Here is a 14486-nt window from a genome sequence, read left to right as displayed (position 1 = left end):
AGAATAGTAATTGATTCAGTAGGGTATTAGAGCCAAGCTCCTACATAGAGCTATTGTCCTCCATTCATGCTAACAGAATGATTCACCCCGAATACTGATACCTCCAGCCTCCAATATGGACAAACCTCACGGTCCTCGGTAACTACTATTTCCTTCTGCATTTTCCATTTTCTCTCACTGACAGCTCATTGTTCTTTTGTAACTCCCCTTCTGTTTCTCCTCATGTAGACCCTCAATACTTTGGGTCCATGGGACAATTGCTGAAACAGTTCTCCTTTTTGGACTCATAACTCACTTCGGCTCGACCAGTTTCTTTTCCTTATACCTTGGCTTCCCCACACTCATGGTTACCTCAATGGAATTGCCATTAGTGATATAAAAAGAAACTGGGCAATCTTGCTGCACTTAAAAGTTTTCATGGCTTATTTTTTAATGATATCATATCCTATATAATTTTTTTTTGAAAGGAAAATATAATATATAGATAAGGATAGAGTGTTGAGATATATCCCCTTTCAACATGGGTACAAATGTACAATAACCCCGTCTTAGCTCAGCTTCTATAGCAAAAACCTCCCAATAACCTCTTAAAAATCCACAACCACACAAGCATACGAGTATGCTTTAACACCAAAAACCCACCCAACAACAGAACCCAAGAACGCCATAGGGTTGAGAACAAAACCTAAGAAATAAAAAGAGACAGAAAACATTGCATCGTTTGATTTTTCAGTACAATGGACTTGGCTGGGAGACCATTGCAGTATTCAAAAAAGTGGCCAGTGGATATAATTTAAGTTAGAAATAATGTAAATAGGGTTTATAGTAAATGTGCTTATGTCTCAGTATATATATTATCCTAAGCTGTGTAATTCGAACACAAGGATTCATTCTGTCTCTCATTTCTTTCGCTTGCAACATGATATTAGAGTCTGTCCTAGATCCTTATTGGGTAACTCATAAATGGGTCAACTGCAAATATTCAGCCTTGCAAACTTCCCGCTCCATATGTCTAGACCTAGGCGTCAAGAGGGTGTTAAGGTCCCACAATGACGAGAGATATGGTCAAAATAGTCTTTATAAATAGTAGATCAATCCTCGGCTCCTCACCACTAAGCTAGCTTTTGAGACAGGGTTAGGACTAATACTAACCAAAATTCTAAGATGGTATCAGTGAGTGTGATAAGTCAATTTTTTAACTCACCATGTGAAGGACATTAGAATGATGTAATTCGCATTCTAAAATATATTTAAGAAATGCAGATTGGGCAGATTCTCTTTAAGAGAATATCGTATTAGGGGACATCACACTAGTTTCGTCAATTCAAATGATCAATTGGTGATGCCTTTACTAAGTCTTTGAGAGGTCCTACAATTAGCTATGTATGTAACAAGCTTGTTGCATATAATTTAGATGCTCCAGCTTGAGGGTAGTGTTAGAAATATGTAAATAGGGTTCATAGTAATATAATTATGGTAACGGTAAATTATGTGTTTATGTCTTTTAGTATGAGCTTGTTTGGGTACAGACTAAGGTCCTGTTTGGGAGAGCTTATTTGAGCCTATCAGACAGCATAACTGCATAAGCGCTTGTGCAAGTATTTGGGAGAGCTTATGCAAACAGGTTATGGTAGGCCATAAGCTGTTTTGAGCTTATTTTCATAAGCTACTCAGGATAGCTTATGATAAAGAGCTTATGCTTATATATAGCTCATTTTCAATTTATTTTAATGATTTTTTTATAATAGCTTATGAATAAGCGCTTATGTCATAAGTGCTTATGGTCGCTTATGACCATAAGCGCTTAATTAAGCTGTTTACCCAAACGGGGCCTAAATAGCCCTTATTGGAGCTTCTTTACTAAAAAATGCACTAAATAAGCTCCAATAAGTGTTCTTTCATCCGCATCCAAACAAGCTCTAAATATATTAACCTCCGCGTAATTCTAAGTTTCAAACACACGGATTCATCCAATGCCTCTCATTTCTCACACACTTTACGAGAGTTCATATTTAATAAGTAGTAGATTTAACATTAAATATCAACAATCAAAACTTATTCTATGCTGTCAAATTTTAAAATTTTAGCAATGAAGACTATCCATAAAATTCACACTTTCCTCTGAAACTACAATAACCAACTCCTTTTGCCAGAAAATGGCATTGATATTTCTTATGGTGAACTTCAGGAGAAATACTATACTTTCCTATCAATTGTTCATGACAGTTTCCACCCCTGTATGTTTTAAACATAGAATTCTTCGTGGTCAACACTTACAAATATATAAATTTATTATAGGACGAAGAACTCTAGTAATTTTGATAACCCAGCATGAGAAGGAGGAATGTGAAATTTATAAAAGTTCAAGAACGAAACCCACACCGCGAGGATAACCAAAGTGTATGCAAGGAGGTGTAAAAGGGGGTCAATGTGGGGAATCATATCCATAAGAGAGAAAATGCTGCAATGTCATCCTCTATTCAACTAACAGCTGAGTTGGTAAGGGGTGGGGAGCGAGGGAGGCTGGGAATTGGCACTTGGCAGGACCGCAGGAGCAAGAGTTTTTGGAGATACTAGATGCTCTAACTGCCTAAACTATTTCCTTTCTTGCATGTATTCCTTTACTTCCTTATTTCTAGATTCAAGCACTGTCATGTCTTCTATTGCTCTAGTACCTATCAACCACTTTGGTATTAAAAGCTTCAATTCTAAAAGAACTCTACCTGTTTAATGCTAACTGAATAAACGTACACATAGTAAGTACGAATTCAGAATATAATATTTGCTATCCTTAATGCAATACTCCCACAAAATGTCATACAGATGCAGCTCCAAGAAATTTAGAATATATAATGTTTATGTCAATAAATCACAGAATCATATAGTCATTGTGGATACAAAGACAAAATGAAAGGAAACCCACCTGAAAGCAAAAGCAAACAGAAGGAGAAAAATCGGAGCAGCAGATTTACACTGCAAAAGGATAAAAGAAAGAAAGGTAAATTAGGAGTGGAAGGATAGTTATTTCACTAAAATAAGGGAAAACTTTGAATCTGGTTATGATATAGCACTAGAAAAGAAAATACATTGGAATTAATATTTCTCTCATTCTACATTAAAATAAAAGAAATGCCACAGACCATGGTAGCAAATGTGACAGAGATGAAAACTAGAGATGCATTGCTCAAGTTCACATCCATCGCTGTTCCAAGAGCAGTTGGTACAACTGTGAAAGGTAAAGTCCATCTGTGGCATTAGTTGATATAGGAGTTAATGTAATAAGTGATGAGAAATTTGCAAAAAAAAAAAGTGCACTACAGAGACGATCAGAAAGAGGATTGAAGTAAATAAACAGAAAAAATGGCACTATCAGTCACCCTAGATAATGTTATATCACTTTGTCTCGCTAAAATTCTGAGCATTACAATGGACAAAAAAAAAAACACTCAAATAAGCAAATAGAAAGAATTGATATTAGGCAATTAATCAAAACTTGAGCATGGGTGAGTGTCTGTACATATAAACAAAAGTTCAGCAGGAGTCCCAAGAAACTAAAAACACCTTTGAATAGATTAAAAGAGGGAGATCAATTTCTCTTAAATGTGTGCCATTAAATCCATTATATTAAGTGGTATACTAAAGAGTGAAATGCTATTGACTCTTATATGGATGAATGGCCTATTGCTTAGACTTCTATAAACTAAAAGCTCCCATTTTTGGTACAAAAAATGGTAATCCAGGGAATGAGACAGGAATAATGATGGAATGGAGTGAGCTGGAATAGAATGAAATGGTCACTGTCAATCTCCAGCTCAGTGGCTTTCTTGTTTGTTACATGGAATAAATGTATAATGAAGTAAAAATTGACCTAAATGACATAAATGCATCTCATAAGAAAATAAAACATTTCAGTTTTCCCTTTATATCTTATTGGTGTAATATGGATATGTATTACTGATATTAATGTTGAAAAAAACAACTTGATAACAAAAAATAGTCACTAAGAAAAGAAAAAAATCTATGCTCATGCGAAAAAAGGTGTCATTGGAAATATAGGTACCCCGTACAATACAGAGACTATAGACTTCAAACTTTTAATCACATCACCTCCTTTTTTAATATTTTAGCGATAGCACGCTATATTTCTCATGGATTTTAGTGAGATTAAATATAACAGGGGTAATAGTTGTCATCTTTTAAAATTAACAAAGAATATTGGCAACAGAAAAATCAAGTCTCACTCTACAGGGAATTGAATCCCAATCCCAACCTAACTAGGGAGGAATAGACTTTATTCTGCAATCCTGTTTCTAAGGAATGAGGCAATAATGGAGTTGTTGTTCCATGCTTTCATAAATCTAACAAATATAGGAGTCCTCATCTCATGGAAAGAGCAATGTGATTCAAATTCTTCTGCTAGTGAAGTACTATCTTTAGGAAAGATATTTTCATACAGGAAAGGTAGAAAGAAGATATAGCACACGATACTTGGCAATACAAACAGTGATAATGCTATGCTGGGACCTTATTAAAAAATAGAGTTTTTGAAAACAAGAATAACTTCAAACAAAATCATGCAGCGTGTCAAGAAACTTCTTGGAAGTATGGTAAGAATCATGTGGATAGTTGGTAATTTCTTTCCTTTTCAAGAAAACCTTCTTTTTTTGAAAAATAATGTAGTTAGAGGTGATAGAGCTTAGGAGTACATAATCACGTAAGATTATTGGACATTGTTCCGAGTGTGAAAAGTAGCTTAACTAGTATCTCTACTTGTCCTTACCAGGTAGCTGTGGATATGTGGTGATGTTTGATCCCTCATATCCCCATTTCCCATTCCCCCTTAGGTCTCGTAAGACTTCCCAACTCCCTAGAACCAATAGAAACTAAAAAGAGAAAAGATACGAACAATAAATTAAAAATTACAACAGAACAAACTTACTGGAAACGTAACAAAGGATTACATATAATATTCTAATAGCTGTCTGCTTTCCTTTAGTTGACCAAATCTTTCCTCTTCAAGAAAATCTCTCTATTAAAAATAACAGAATGTTTAAAGATGATACAACTTAGAAACATATATCCATTGAGACTTTGATAGAACATTATTCCAAATGAGACTTTAATGACCAGAAAGGATTGAATTTGCTGAATTTCAATATTTGTCTCTCCATGTCAAAGAACCACTCGGCCTACAAGTGTGAGACCCTAGAATGTTTGCCTCGGTCTCTACTATTGTACCCCCAGTAACATTAGAATAATGAGTTAAAAAATGATGAAAAACATAAATCCTAATTCAGATGAGCTATCATCAAAAGAATTAAATGAATACTCACATCATTTAAGTTAATAAGTAATATTAATAACATAAAATTATTAGCCAAAATATGTTAGCACGTCACAGTGTTACATACCTAAGAAGCATATTAAAATGGGCAAAGTTAGAATAGAAAGGATGAGGTAAAGAAATTTAAAATTTACCTCTCAAAAAGTAATCCCTCCAGGACATGACAACGTTAGTCTCAAACCTCTCAGACCAAAACCAGGTGATGAATTTTGATAAAACAGCTTGCATTACAAAGTGGACACAATTCATTAAAAAAGGAGCTGGAAACTTCCCCATATGATCTCCTAACAGACTTTTATTGTACCTATATGAAGGGGAAAAAGTTCTGAATAAGATATGAAGGAAAAGAAAGGATTCGCATTGTAAATAATACCAAAACGGGTATATATTGCGGAAAAGACAAACAATGTAAACCAGGAACTTACAAGGTCAAAAATAGACTGAAAGTGTACCACATGAATATGAAAAACAACGTCTTCAATATATTTGCTACAGAAATAGTATCCTGGGAGCCTTTTCCCAAAGTTCCATCAACACCCACAGAAATGTTGGAGTCAACACCAATTGCTCCCCTTTCAGGGTCGTTTTCAATGTCAAAAGGAACATACTTTACAGAACCATTATTTATCTGAGAAATAGAATCATCATCCATGGCACCAGAACCATTCATTTGCAAACACCTTTGCTGATACTTTTGGTAAAAGAATCTCTCTCTATCTAAATGTCTGCTTTGCAGCTCATTGTTATAAGGAAAAGGTAACTCAAAATCAGAGTCTTCTTCTACACAAACATCTTCATTACTTAATTGCTGATCCAAATGGACCCTTCCATCCTCATCATACCAACCGGAAAACGATAGTTCTCTACGAATGCCAGAGCCTAAGCTTTCACTACCAATATCACTAATCACTGAAAATTCACTGCTCTCAAACTCCAATTCACTCTGAACCATCTCCCACTGTATGCCGAGTTAAATCCATGTGTATAATCCAACAAAAATCCGTCCAGCCAAATGATGTTTAATATCACCAGTTGTCACCAAATCCCACAACATAAGTTCACTTGGGTGCATAACACAGCTAATGCATAATCTGCTGTCAGGCACAGGACCTGCCTTCTTAATCAAACCCGTCGTCAAATCACGTCGGGATCAACAAATAGTCAGTAGCTAAATATATATCGTCTTCACGCCTGAAGAAGATACCGGGATATATTCCAATCCAAATAAACCAACTTGTAGAGCTCTTAGATAGATTAAAGTAAGGACACCAGCTTGACCTGTACATGGACAAGTCAAAATTCTCATTGGAGATGGCTAAATCTGCTCAAATTATATTCAAATGAATTCACAGTACAAATTGCTGAAAAACATAAAGCAAATATAACAATTCTTCAAACTTCCAATTGAATATGAAATTGATTAAAAAACAACATACCCCCAGCTACCTAAGACCCATTGGTGCCATAATGCTTAAAAATAACTAAAGATTAATTTTTGGCAAAAATTAGGTAAATATAAATTCTGGGTTGTTTTGTAATGTCATTCACATTACTATTTAAGCATAAAGGAATGATACCTGATGACCCATTTGAACAAAAATCAGCTCAAACCCAGGAAACGTGAAGCTGAATAAAAAAGCATCACTTTGATAGCAAAATGAACACCCTTTGAACTAAAAATTAGCTTGCAAGCCCCAAACATGAAGAAGCTCGATTAAAATGCAATCTTTGAATCAAACACATGGATTTTGTTGAATGCCAACGTGAAATTTGATTAATACAAGTAATGTTTAACAAGCGTGGAACTAACCTGGGGCTATTTTGAGAAAAATGAAGAACAACAGAGATCTGATCTGAGTGCGTTGGATCTGAAACCTTGGTTAGGTTCGGCGATTTGAGGAATTGGTTTGGGATGTTAATGTCTTAAACCTTTACAACCCAAGTCACCAACCACTTTGTTTGTTAATATTGCCAACCGATTAGTGCTAATCCTTTTTAATTAATTATTCATTTCTGTTAATTTTAGGCTTTGCATACATCAATCATCTTTCCTTTGATTTGAAGTAAGGACTTTTGATGTAAAATAAAAAAGGTTAATGGTGCCCTGCCCCACACTATGGTGGGCAATTTTTTTTTTATCCACCGGTGCACCAGACTTAAATATCATTAGATCCAAGAATCTTGGAACATTCTTTGATTGAACGGTTAGGATTGGATGATGATTAAAAGCAAAAAAATGGAAATTGACAACCCTTAAGACAACCTACTCTTCTTCTCCCTCATTCTAGAACAATCTCATCCTAGCCTATCTCTTTCATTGTCGCTACAGCCCGCTCCATCTCTGAGTCTCTGTTTCCGGAACCAGCTCCATCTTTGTCGCCGACTGCGGTCGGACAATAACAGATGCAGAGGAATAGAACGGTGTTGCTCAGGCAGAGGAGAAGGATTTGGTGGAGGAAGGAGGAAATAAGGGTTTTTGGTTTGGGTGGGTCGGTGGAAAAATCGAATTTGAAATCAAATTGGTCACAATCACAAAAAAGGGAAAAACATTTGTCATTAAATTTCTTTCCTTCAATATTTCTTTCTTGTTTTGTTGAGAATGAACGTTTTTTTGGTTAATGGGCTTTTTCCGCAGATTGAGTCCTTTGTTGTGGACAACGTGTGAGTCTCAGATCTGAATCTAGTCTCCGCTAGAAATTGCCTGATCTCAGCCTTAAAAATTAAAAACCCAAAAACAGGAACAAGGGAGAAGAAAAATTGAATCTTCTTTAGTTGAAACCCATAACGGACCCTATTAACTGGAGATTCAAAGTTCGTAGCTTTGGAACCCAAGTGGAACTCCAATGAACTATAGTCGGAGGGTGGGTTGGTGACGTAGGGACTGTCTAGAGGTTAAAGATTATGGGTTTGAAAAGCAACAGAGAGGAGGAGAGGCAGAGTGGTAGTGGTACTAGGTGAGAGAGGTCCAAAAGTAGGAAGAAGGGGGGGTAACTTTTAAAAATACCCCTGATACATAGTCATATCCCTGGTGCACTGGTGGACAAAAAAAGGAGGTCCACCCTAGTGGACACCAAAATTTTGATTTCAATGATAAAAGAAGTGCAATAACATGGAATATTTAGTTGGTTGAACGAATAATGGGTTTGATAAGTGTCAAATCTACTTAATTTTCATATCATTCTTGGGCGCTAATTTAGGTTAGAAATGTGAAATAGCTATCAAATTTACCCTCAATTGTGAAGATATGGTTTACTAGAGGTCCTTGTAGAATTTAAGTGTTAATTATCAAATTTTGGTGTAGGAATGAATTGGGAATGAAGATTTGCTTCAAAGAGGCTTGAATCATAAGAAAGCATCAAAGAATAGTGCTTGGCTCAGAAGTTTGCTCAAGCCATCTTGCAACATAAGGTTTTTTTGAGTGCTTGGCTCAGAAGTTTGCTCAAGCCATCTTGCAACATAAGGTTTTGAGTGTTTGGCTCTGAAGTTGGCTCAAGTGAACATTTGGTCGCTTGAGCGGTTGAAAGGCGGTTCCCAATTCCTTCCTTCACGTTGAAGAAAGAGTTCGCTTGAGCGAACTTTGGACCGCTTGAGCAAACAAAATTGTTATAAAAGGAACAGACAAGCGTATTTTACAGGGGAAGCGGAAAAATTAGGGAAAATACTACAGAACTCGTAGAACAAAGGTGAAGAAGATAGTTTTGGACCTCTTTGATCATCCATCGACATGGGAACGCTCGGCGGACATCACAGATCGTCATCATCTTCTTGTTTCTCTTTGTAAGCCTTAAAGCATCCATGGAAATGGATTGCTAAACCCTTTGTGTTGGGATTGGATGTAGTCTTTTAACTTGAATGTATTCACTTTGATTTTCATGTATAAATTCATGTTTCTATGTGATGATTTCAGTGATCTATCTTGATCTTAATGCTAGTTTTAGAGTGATCAACTAGAACTTGATGTTAGATTTGATAAATTGGTGGAAACTACTTCATTGAATCTGATATAGAAGAGATCATCTATTGAATCTAAGGCCTAGGAATAAGGTTAGCTCAATAGTCAGATAACACCTAAAGCTAAAGCTACTTGCTTTCTTAATTATTCAAGGAATTGATGATTAGTTAGTAAGTTGTTGATCTCTTTCATGAGGGAAATATGAAAAAGATAAGATGTGGTGTGATGGAATCGAAATAGGACATGGTTTGTTTATGGAATCATAAGAATACTGAAGAGTTAATTGATGAACTCCAATTCCAACCGTTTTCTCCGCTTGTTTACAAATCGTTTATTACTGCTTTCTTTTAATTTTGCAACGCAGCGCACACAATCAACCAAACATTTCTTGACTCTTTGCTTAAGTAATTTAGCTAGAGAACGGCTTTGTATTCCAATTCCCTGAGGATGATAAAAACTTTTTACTATACTACAAATAAATCTTGAAAGAGATTTGAAAGTAGTTGTGGTAAAAACCTTTCAACAGGTTCCTAGCCAAAATTTTATATGTATAAACTTTTTATAATTTAATAATAAACAAATCAGCTTAGAAAATTCACTGTGCCTAATGGCGAGCCCGACTGGCCATTAGCCCGAAATATGAGTTGGGTTGGACCGACCCATTTTTATGTTATGAATTAAAATTCTCAACCTAATCTATATTTTGGCAGGTCGGCCACTTTAATATATTGAAAAAAAAAGATTGTGCAATTAGAAAAAGCAAAAAATGTTGCTCTAATTTCCTTGTACAATGAACAAAAAGTCTAATTTTGCATTCAGAGACACTACCACACCAACACCAAAATAAATAAGATGATGTGATTGCTCCATATTTATTTGTACCTTGTCAACCTTGTCATTAGATTTTGATGCATGTAATGCCCCAAATTCTAAATTGAGGGATCACATAAGTAACTTGTCACCTTTTTCTTTAGGCAAATGTTAGTGGTTAGTTATTAGTAAGTTAGAAAATCCCTTCAAATTTCCCTTCCAGGATTCGAACCCTGGACCTTCCCCTCCCCAACCCTTATGTCCCCTAGCTTTTACCACTTGAGCTAACCCTCGGGAACACTTGTCACCTTATTTGATAAAACATTTTACCTTAAGTTTTAAAACATAACACATCCTTAAATATTAACTTGTACTCAACATATAGCAGTAATAATAGTAGAGTATTTCACCATAACAGAAACATGATTAAAAATAAGTACACACACTTAGACAAGTGGCAAAAGTAAGGTTTTATAACAAAGTCTTTTAGATGGCGAAGAAGCCTTAATTTAAGCCCACAAAAACAAATTGTCACACTTCCTCTCCCATCCTTACTCCACTACCTACAAGCTCCCCTCTGTCTCATACATAGGTAAGCTTCGTCGGAAAGATCTTCATCGCCTAATAGCGTTAAGCGTCCAAACAACAAGTAGCAAACAAGGGTTAACTCCATAAAATCACCTCACATAAAGAGAAAAACATGTTATTTGAATTTAAATGCGTGACATGGTAAGTAAGCTAACAATTTAATCCAAGATAGATATCAACACAATCAACAACATAACATCAAATCAGATATCTACCAAATCAAATGGTAGTACCCTATAATGCGACTATATGCGGCTACCAAGATGAATCGATCAATAACGTCTCGCAAGACGGGACAATCACGTAGTACAAAACTACCTCTTTATCACTTTATGACGTCTTGAAAGACTGGACAATCATGTGGGACACAACCACCTCATTGCCACTTTAGAACGCCTTGAAGGCAAGACAATCACGTGGGGCACAACCACCTCATTGCCACTTTATAACGTCTCGAAAGACGGGACAATCACGTGGGACACGACCACCTCATTGCCACTTTAGTTCAAGCCCTATATGCCAAAGTTAGTCAACAATTTCAAACCCAATAATCCAGTCAGGATAATCACATGTTATTCCAAATTTCAACAAGCGTAAGTCAAATCAGTTATGCTTAAGAATTCATCAAATCAATATTAATAACAAATATATTCTCATATAATTCACATCAGGCAAGTGATTGAGCAGTTCATATTATATACACAATAGGGAAATCAATTAAACCAACAATATTCCTCAAACATCCAGCAAGCATACAACATAACAAAGTATGTCAATATTTCAATCAAACGACAATCAACTGAACACTTTCATCTCAAACGCAAGCAGTTCAATTAAAGCATGCAAGACTCAATGACACTTCTATACTGAGCTACCCTTACCTTCGTGAGTAGTAGTGCATAGGAGTTGCGGACTAGAACAAAGAAACACAACCAATGGAAACAAGTTCTACATGAAAAAACCAAACCCCAAACCCCAACCCCCATACTCAACCTAGTTCATGTATCAATTCTAAAGTTTCGCAAAAAAGATTTTCTCCCCTCCACCCTATAGGTGCTCACGGCCACAGGCCCAAAAATAAGGTTCCCGAACTTTTTCTTCGATCTAATTTAATTCCTAGGCATTCTTAGGTGATATTTATGGTAGGAAAACACTCAGAACAATTACGAGACCTAAAACTAGAATAAGGGCTTTTTGGTCCACTTTAACAGCTCAAAAACTCAAAGTTGATATTTTTCGAAACGAGTTTTGTATAGCTATAAACAATGCATTTACTATCAACTTATCCTAAAGGCGCTAAGTAAGACTAAGACTTTTTGCATCAAAAAGTAACAGTTTGATCAAAATGGGTTTTAGTCCGGAAATTCATATCTACGACAGCAGAAGGAGAATCTAAGCGCATAGATCATCAATATGAAGTCTATAGTAAAGAAGAAATGAAGCTAATCTGATATTTTATCAAAAAGCTCCACACTTCGAGCACATAAAGACATGGAAAAAGACATAGGAAACAAGAAAAGGATGCATGGATAATGATCCTTACCTCCGTGCCTATCCAATGCAACTGAAATCACGTCGGTTGGTTGAGGAACAGACGAACGGCGCAGACTTCTTCCTCTCTTGCGCGGCTCCTCTTGGTGAAAATGTGAGGATTTGTGATTTCTCCTCCTTTTATAGGGGGAGGAAAAAGAAGAAAAAGAAAGATTTCGCGGGTTCGGGGGTTTTAGTACTTTCATCTGCTGATTTATATTGAGTATTCGACGACAGAATGTCAAAACTCATTTAAAATGAGAAAATGACTTAAATGTAGTCTGCTTCATAAACTGCCGCATAACTACTTTTTGTACAAGGTCTCGCTTAAGTCCCTGCGGAGATAAAGTCTAACTTCATCGAGTTTCCGGAAAGCGAAAACTATCGAGCTTATAGTCGAAAGTTCTGTAGTGGAACACACGTCAGCAGAAAATACGCCAAGGGTCTAATTTTTCTGCCGGTTTGAAATATAACTTAAAAAGTGCTCTTGAAGCGGAATTAGTCTTTTTCGGACACTCTGAACCATAGTCGACTGCGAAAACGACTCATGCTATCATTCAAACTGACTATAGTATCATAATCAAACACATACTGAAATTAATTATCATTTAAATAATTTTCATGATTCGCAATTAAATTCGAGTTAGGAAAATAACATATAAATAATAGTATAAACACTCAATTAATTAATATAAGGAAATTAAATAAATAATCTACTCCCTTCGTTCCTATTTAACTGTCCACTTTGAAGAAAATATTGTGTTCCTATATATCTTTCCACTTATAATTTCAAGAGAGAATTAATTGATGTTTTTCCAAGTAATACCCTTGTAGAAACAATAAATGAAGAAAGATAAAATGAAATCTAAAGGGTAAAAATGAAAAATAAATAATACTTTTATGAAAACCAACAAAATTAATTGCACTCCTTAATATGTGTGTTTCTTCTCTTCCTGGACAATTAAATAGGAACGGAGGGAGTAGTTATTTATTTCGGGGGTCTTACAATGCACCTCAACTAGATAATAAAAAAAATAAAAAGCTCAACATGATTTCATACTTAGAATCATTCCCTAGATGCACTAGGAATAAAAACCACAAATTTGTAGTCAACTCACAAGTTGCAAACATTCACAATCATTACAACTCATATATATCCTTTAAAACAACAAAAGCACAAATCAAAGTTTCACAGTCTTACTTAGTTCAAAACGTCTAAGTACTAACTCGGTCTATAAGTTCGAAACAAAAGTTCTAATATAGTCCCTTGGAAGAATCTGCATCCATTTTTCATTACCACCACCATCATCATCTTTCAAATCTTCATCACCATTAGGGGCGACACTATGGTTTGGCGCGATTACCCCAACCCACCATTGGCCCGCTAAAATGCGGTTTAGTTGGGATGATCCACTTTTGATATTTGAATTGAAAGTCTTAACCCAACCAGCCAAAAAAGACGGGTTAAATGGGTTGGCCCGACGGGTCAACCCCAATTTGAAACCCCTACTTTGTACCTTTAAGTAGTATTCATTTTTATTCTTACAAGTATTTCTCTGGAAAAAAATATTATTGTGATTCATACAGCTCGTTTGACCGCCTTTCTGGCTTGTAAGAATAAAAGTGAAATAAGAGAGAATGAGTTGTGAGGAAGATGAAGTGATGAGAATGAGAGAGATGGAGGGATAAAAAAGGAAATGGTGAGGTGAGTGAGTTGGATGATGGTAACATGAATGAGTTGAGATATAAAGAGGATGATATGAAAAACAAAATGGGTGGCTTAGGTATCCGAAGGGTATTTTGGAAAAATATATTGTGAAGGGGTGGCATAAATATTGCTGAGGGTGGAAAGAAAATCAAAACCCTTGTCAATTTGTCTGCATCATTATTATACTAGGATTATTCCCGTGCGATGCACGGAGTCTGATTTCTTAGTTTAATTGCAGTTTAAATCCGACACCAGTTTATATAAATTATCATGAAGCCTTTTTGGATGCAAACAAAAAAGAACTTATTGGAGCTTATTTAGTATTTTTTTAGTAGAGAATCTCCAATAAGCTCTAATAAGCCGGTATACAAACGTTATGTATTAGTTACAAAAATTTTAATTAACATAAATAAAATGTTTAAATTTAATTGCATACTACTACTACTACTACTAATTTTATACGTTCTTAGCTGTTTGTTCTTAGATAGAGGGTTAAAGTATTGAATTAAAGGGATGTTCACCGTAAAATTTGTTTACACAAACAACCAATTGAT

The 14486-nt window shown here is 35.6% G+C and overlaps 1 protein-coding gene across 1 annotated transcript in view; it reads right to left on the bottom strand.

The window, feature by feature from the left end:
• LOC130722696 (probable sugar phosphate/phosphate translocator At1g06470) overlaps positions 1 to 7314 on the bottom strand; it is a 28203-nt gene extending 20889 nt beyond the window's left edge. Inside the window, exons 1-5 of the mRNA XM_057573515.1 lie at positions 7155 to 7314; positions 5770 to 6622; positions 5479 to 5648; positions 3141 to 3226; positions 2924 to 2973 (exon numbers count right to left, since the gene is read on the bottom strand). Coding sequence (XP_057429498.1) covers positions 2924 to 2973; positions 3141 to 3226; positions 5479 to 5648; positions 5770 to 6296 — 833 coding nt within the window. The 5' untranslated portion in view covers positions 6297 to 6622; positions 7155 to 7314. The remainder of the gene's footprint in view (positions 1 to 2923; positions 2974 to 3140; positions 3227 to 5478; positions 5649 to 5769; positions 6623 to 7154) is intronic.
• Positions 7315 to 14486: the final 7172 nt, after the last annotated feature.

This window comes from Lotus japonicus, chromosome 6, assembly GCF_012489685.1.
Source record: "Lotus japonicus ecotype B-129 chromosome 6, LjGifu_v1.2".
NCBI lineage: Eukaryota > Viridiplantae > Streptophyta > Magnoliopsida > Fabales > Fabaceae > Lotus > Lotus japonicus.
Note: the sequence above shows the minus strand (reverse complement) of the source record. Positions and strands in the feature narration are given on the sequence as shown.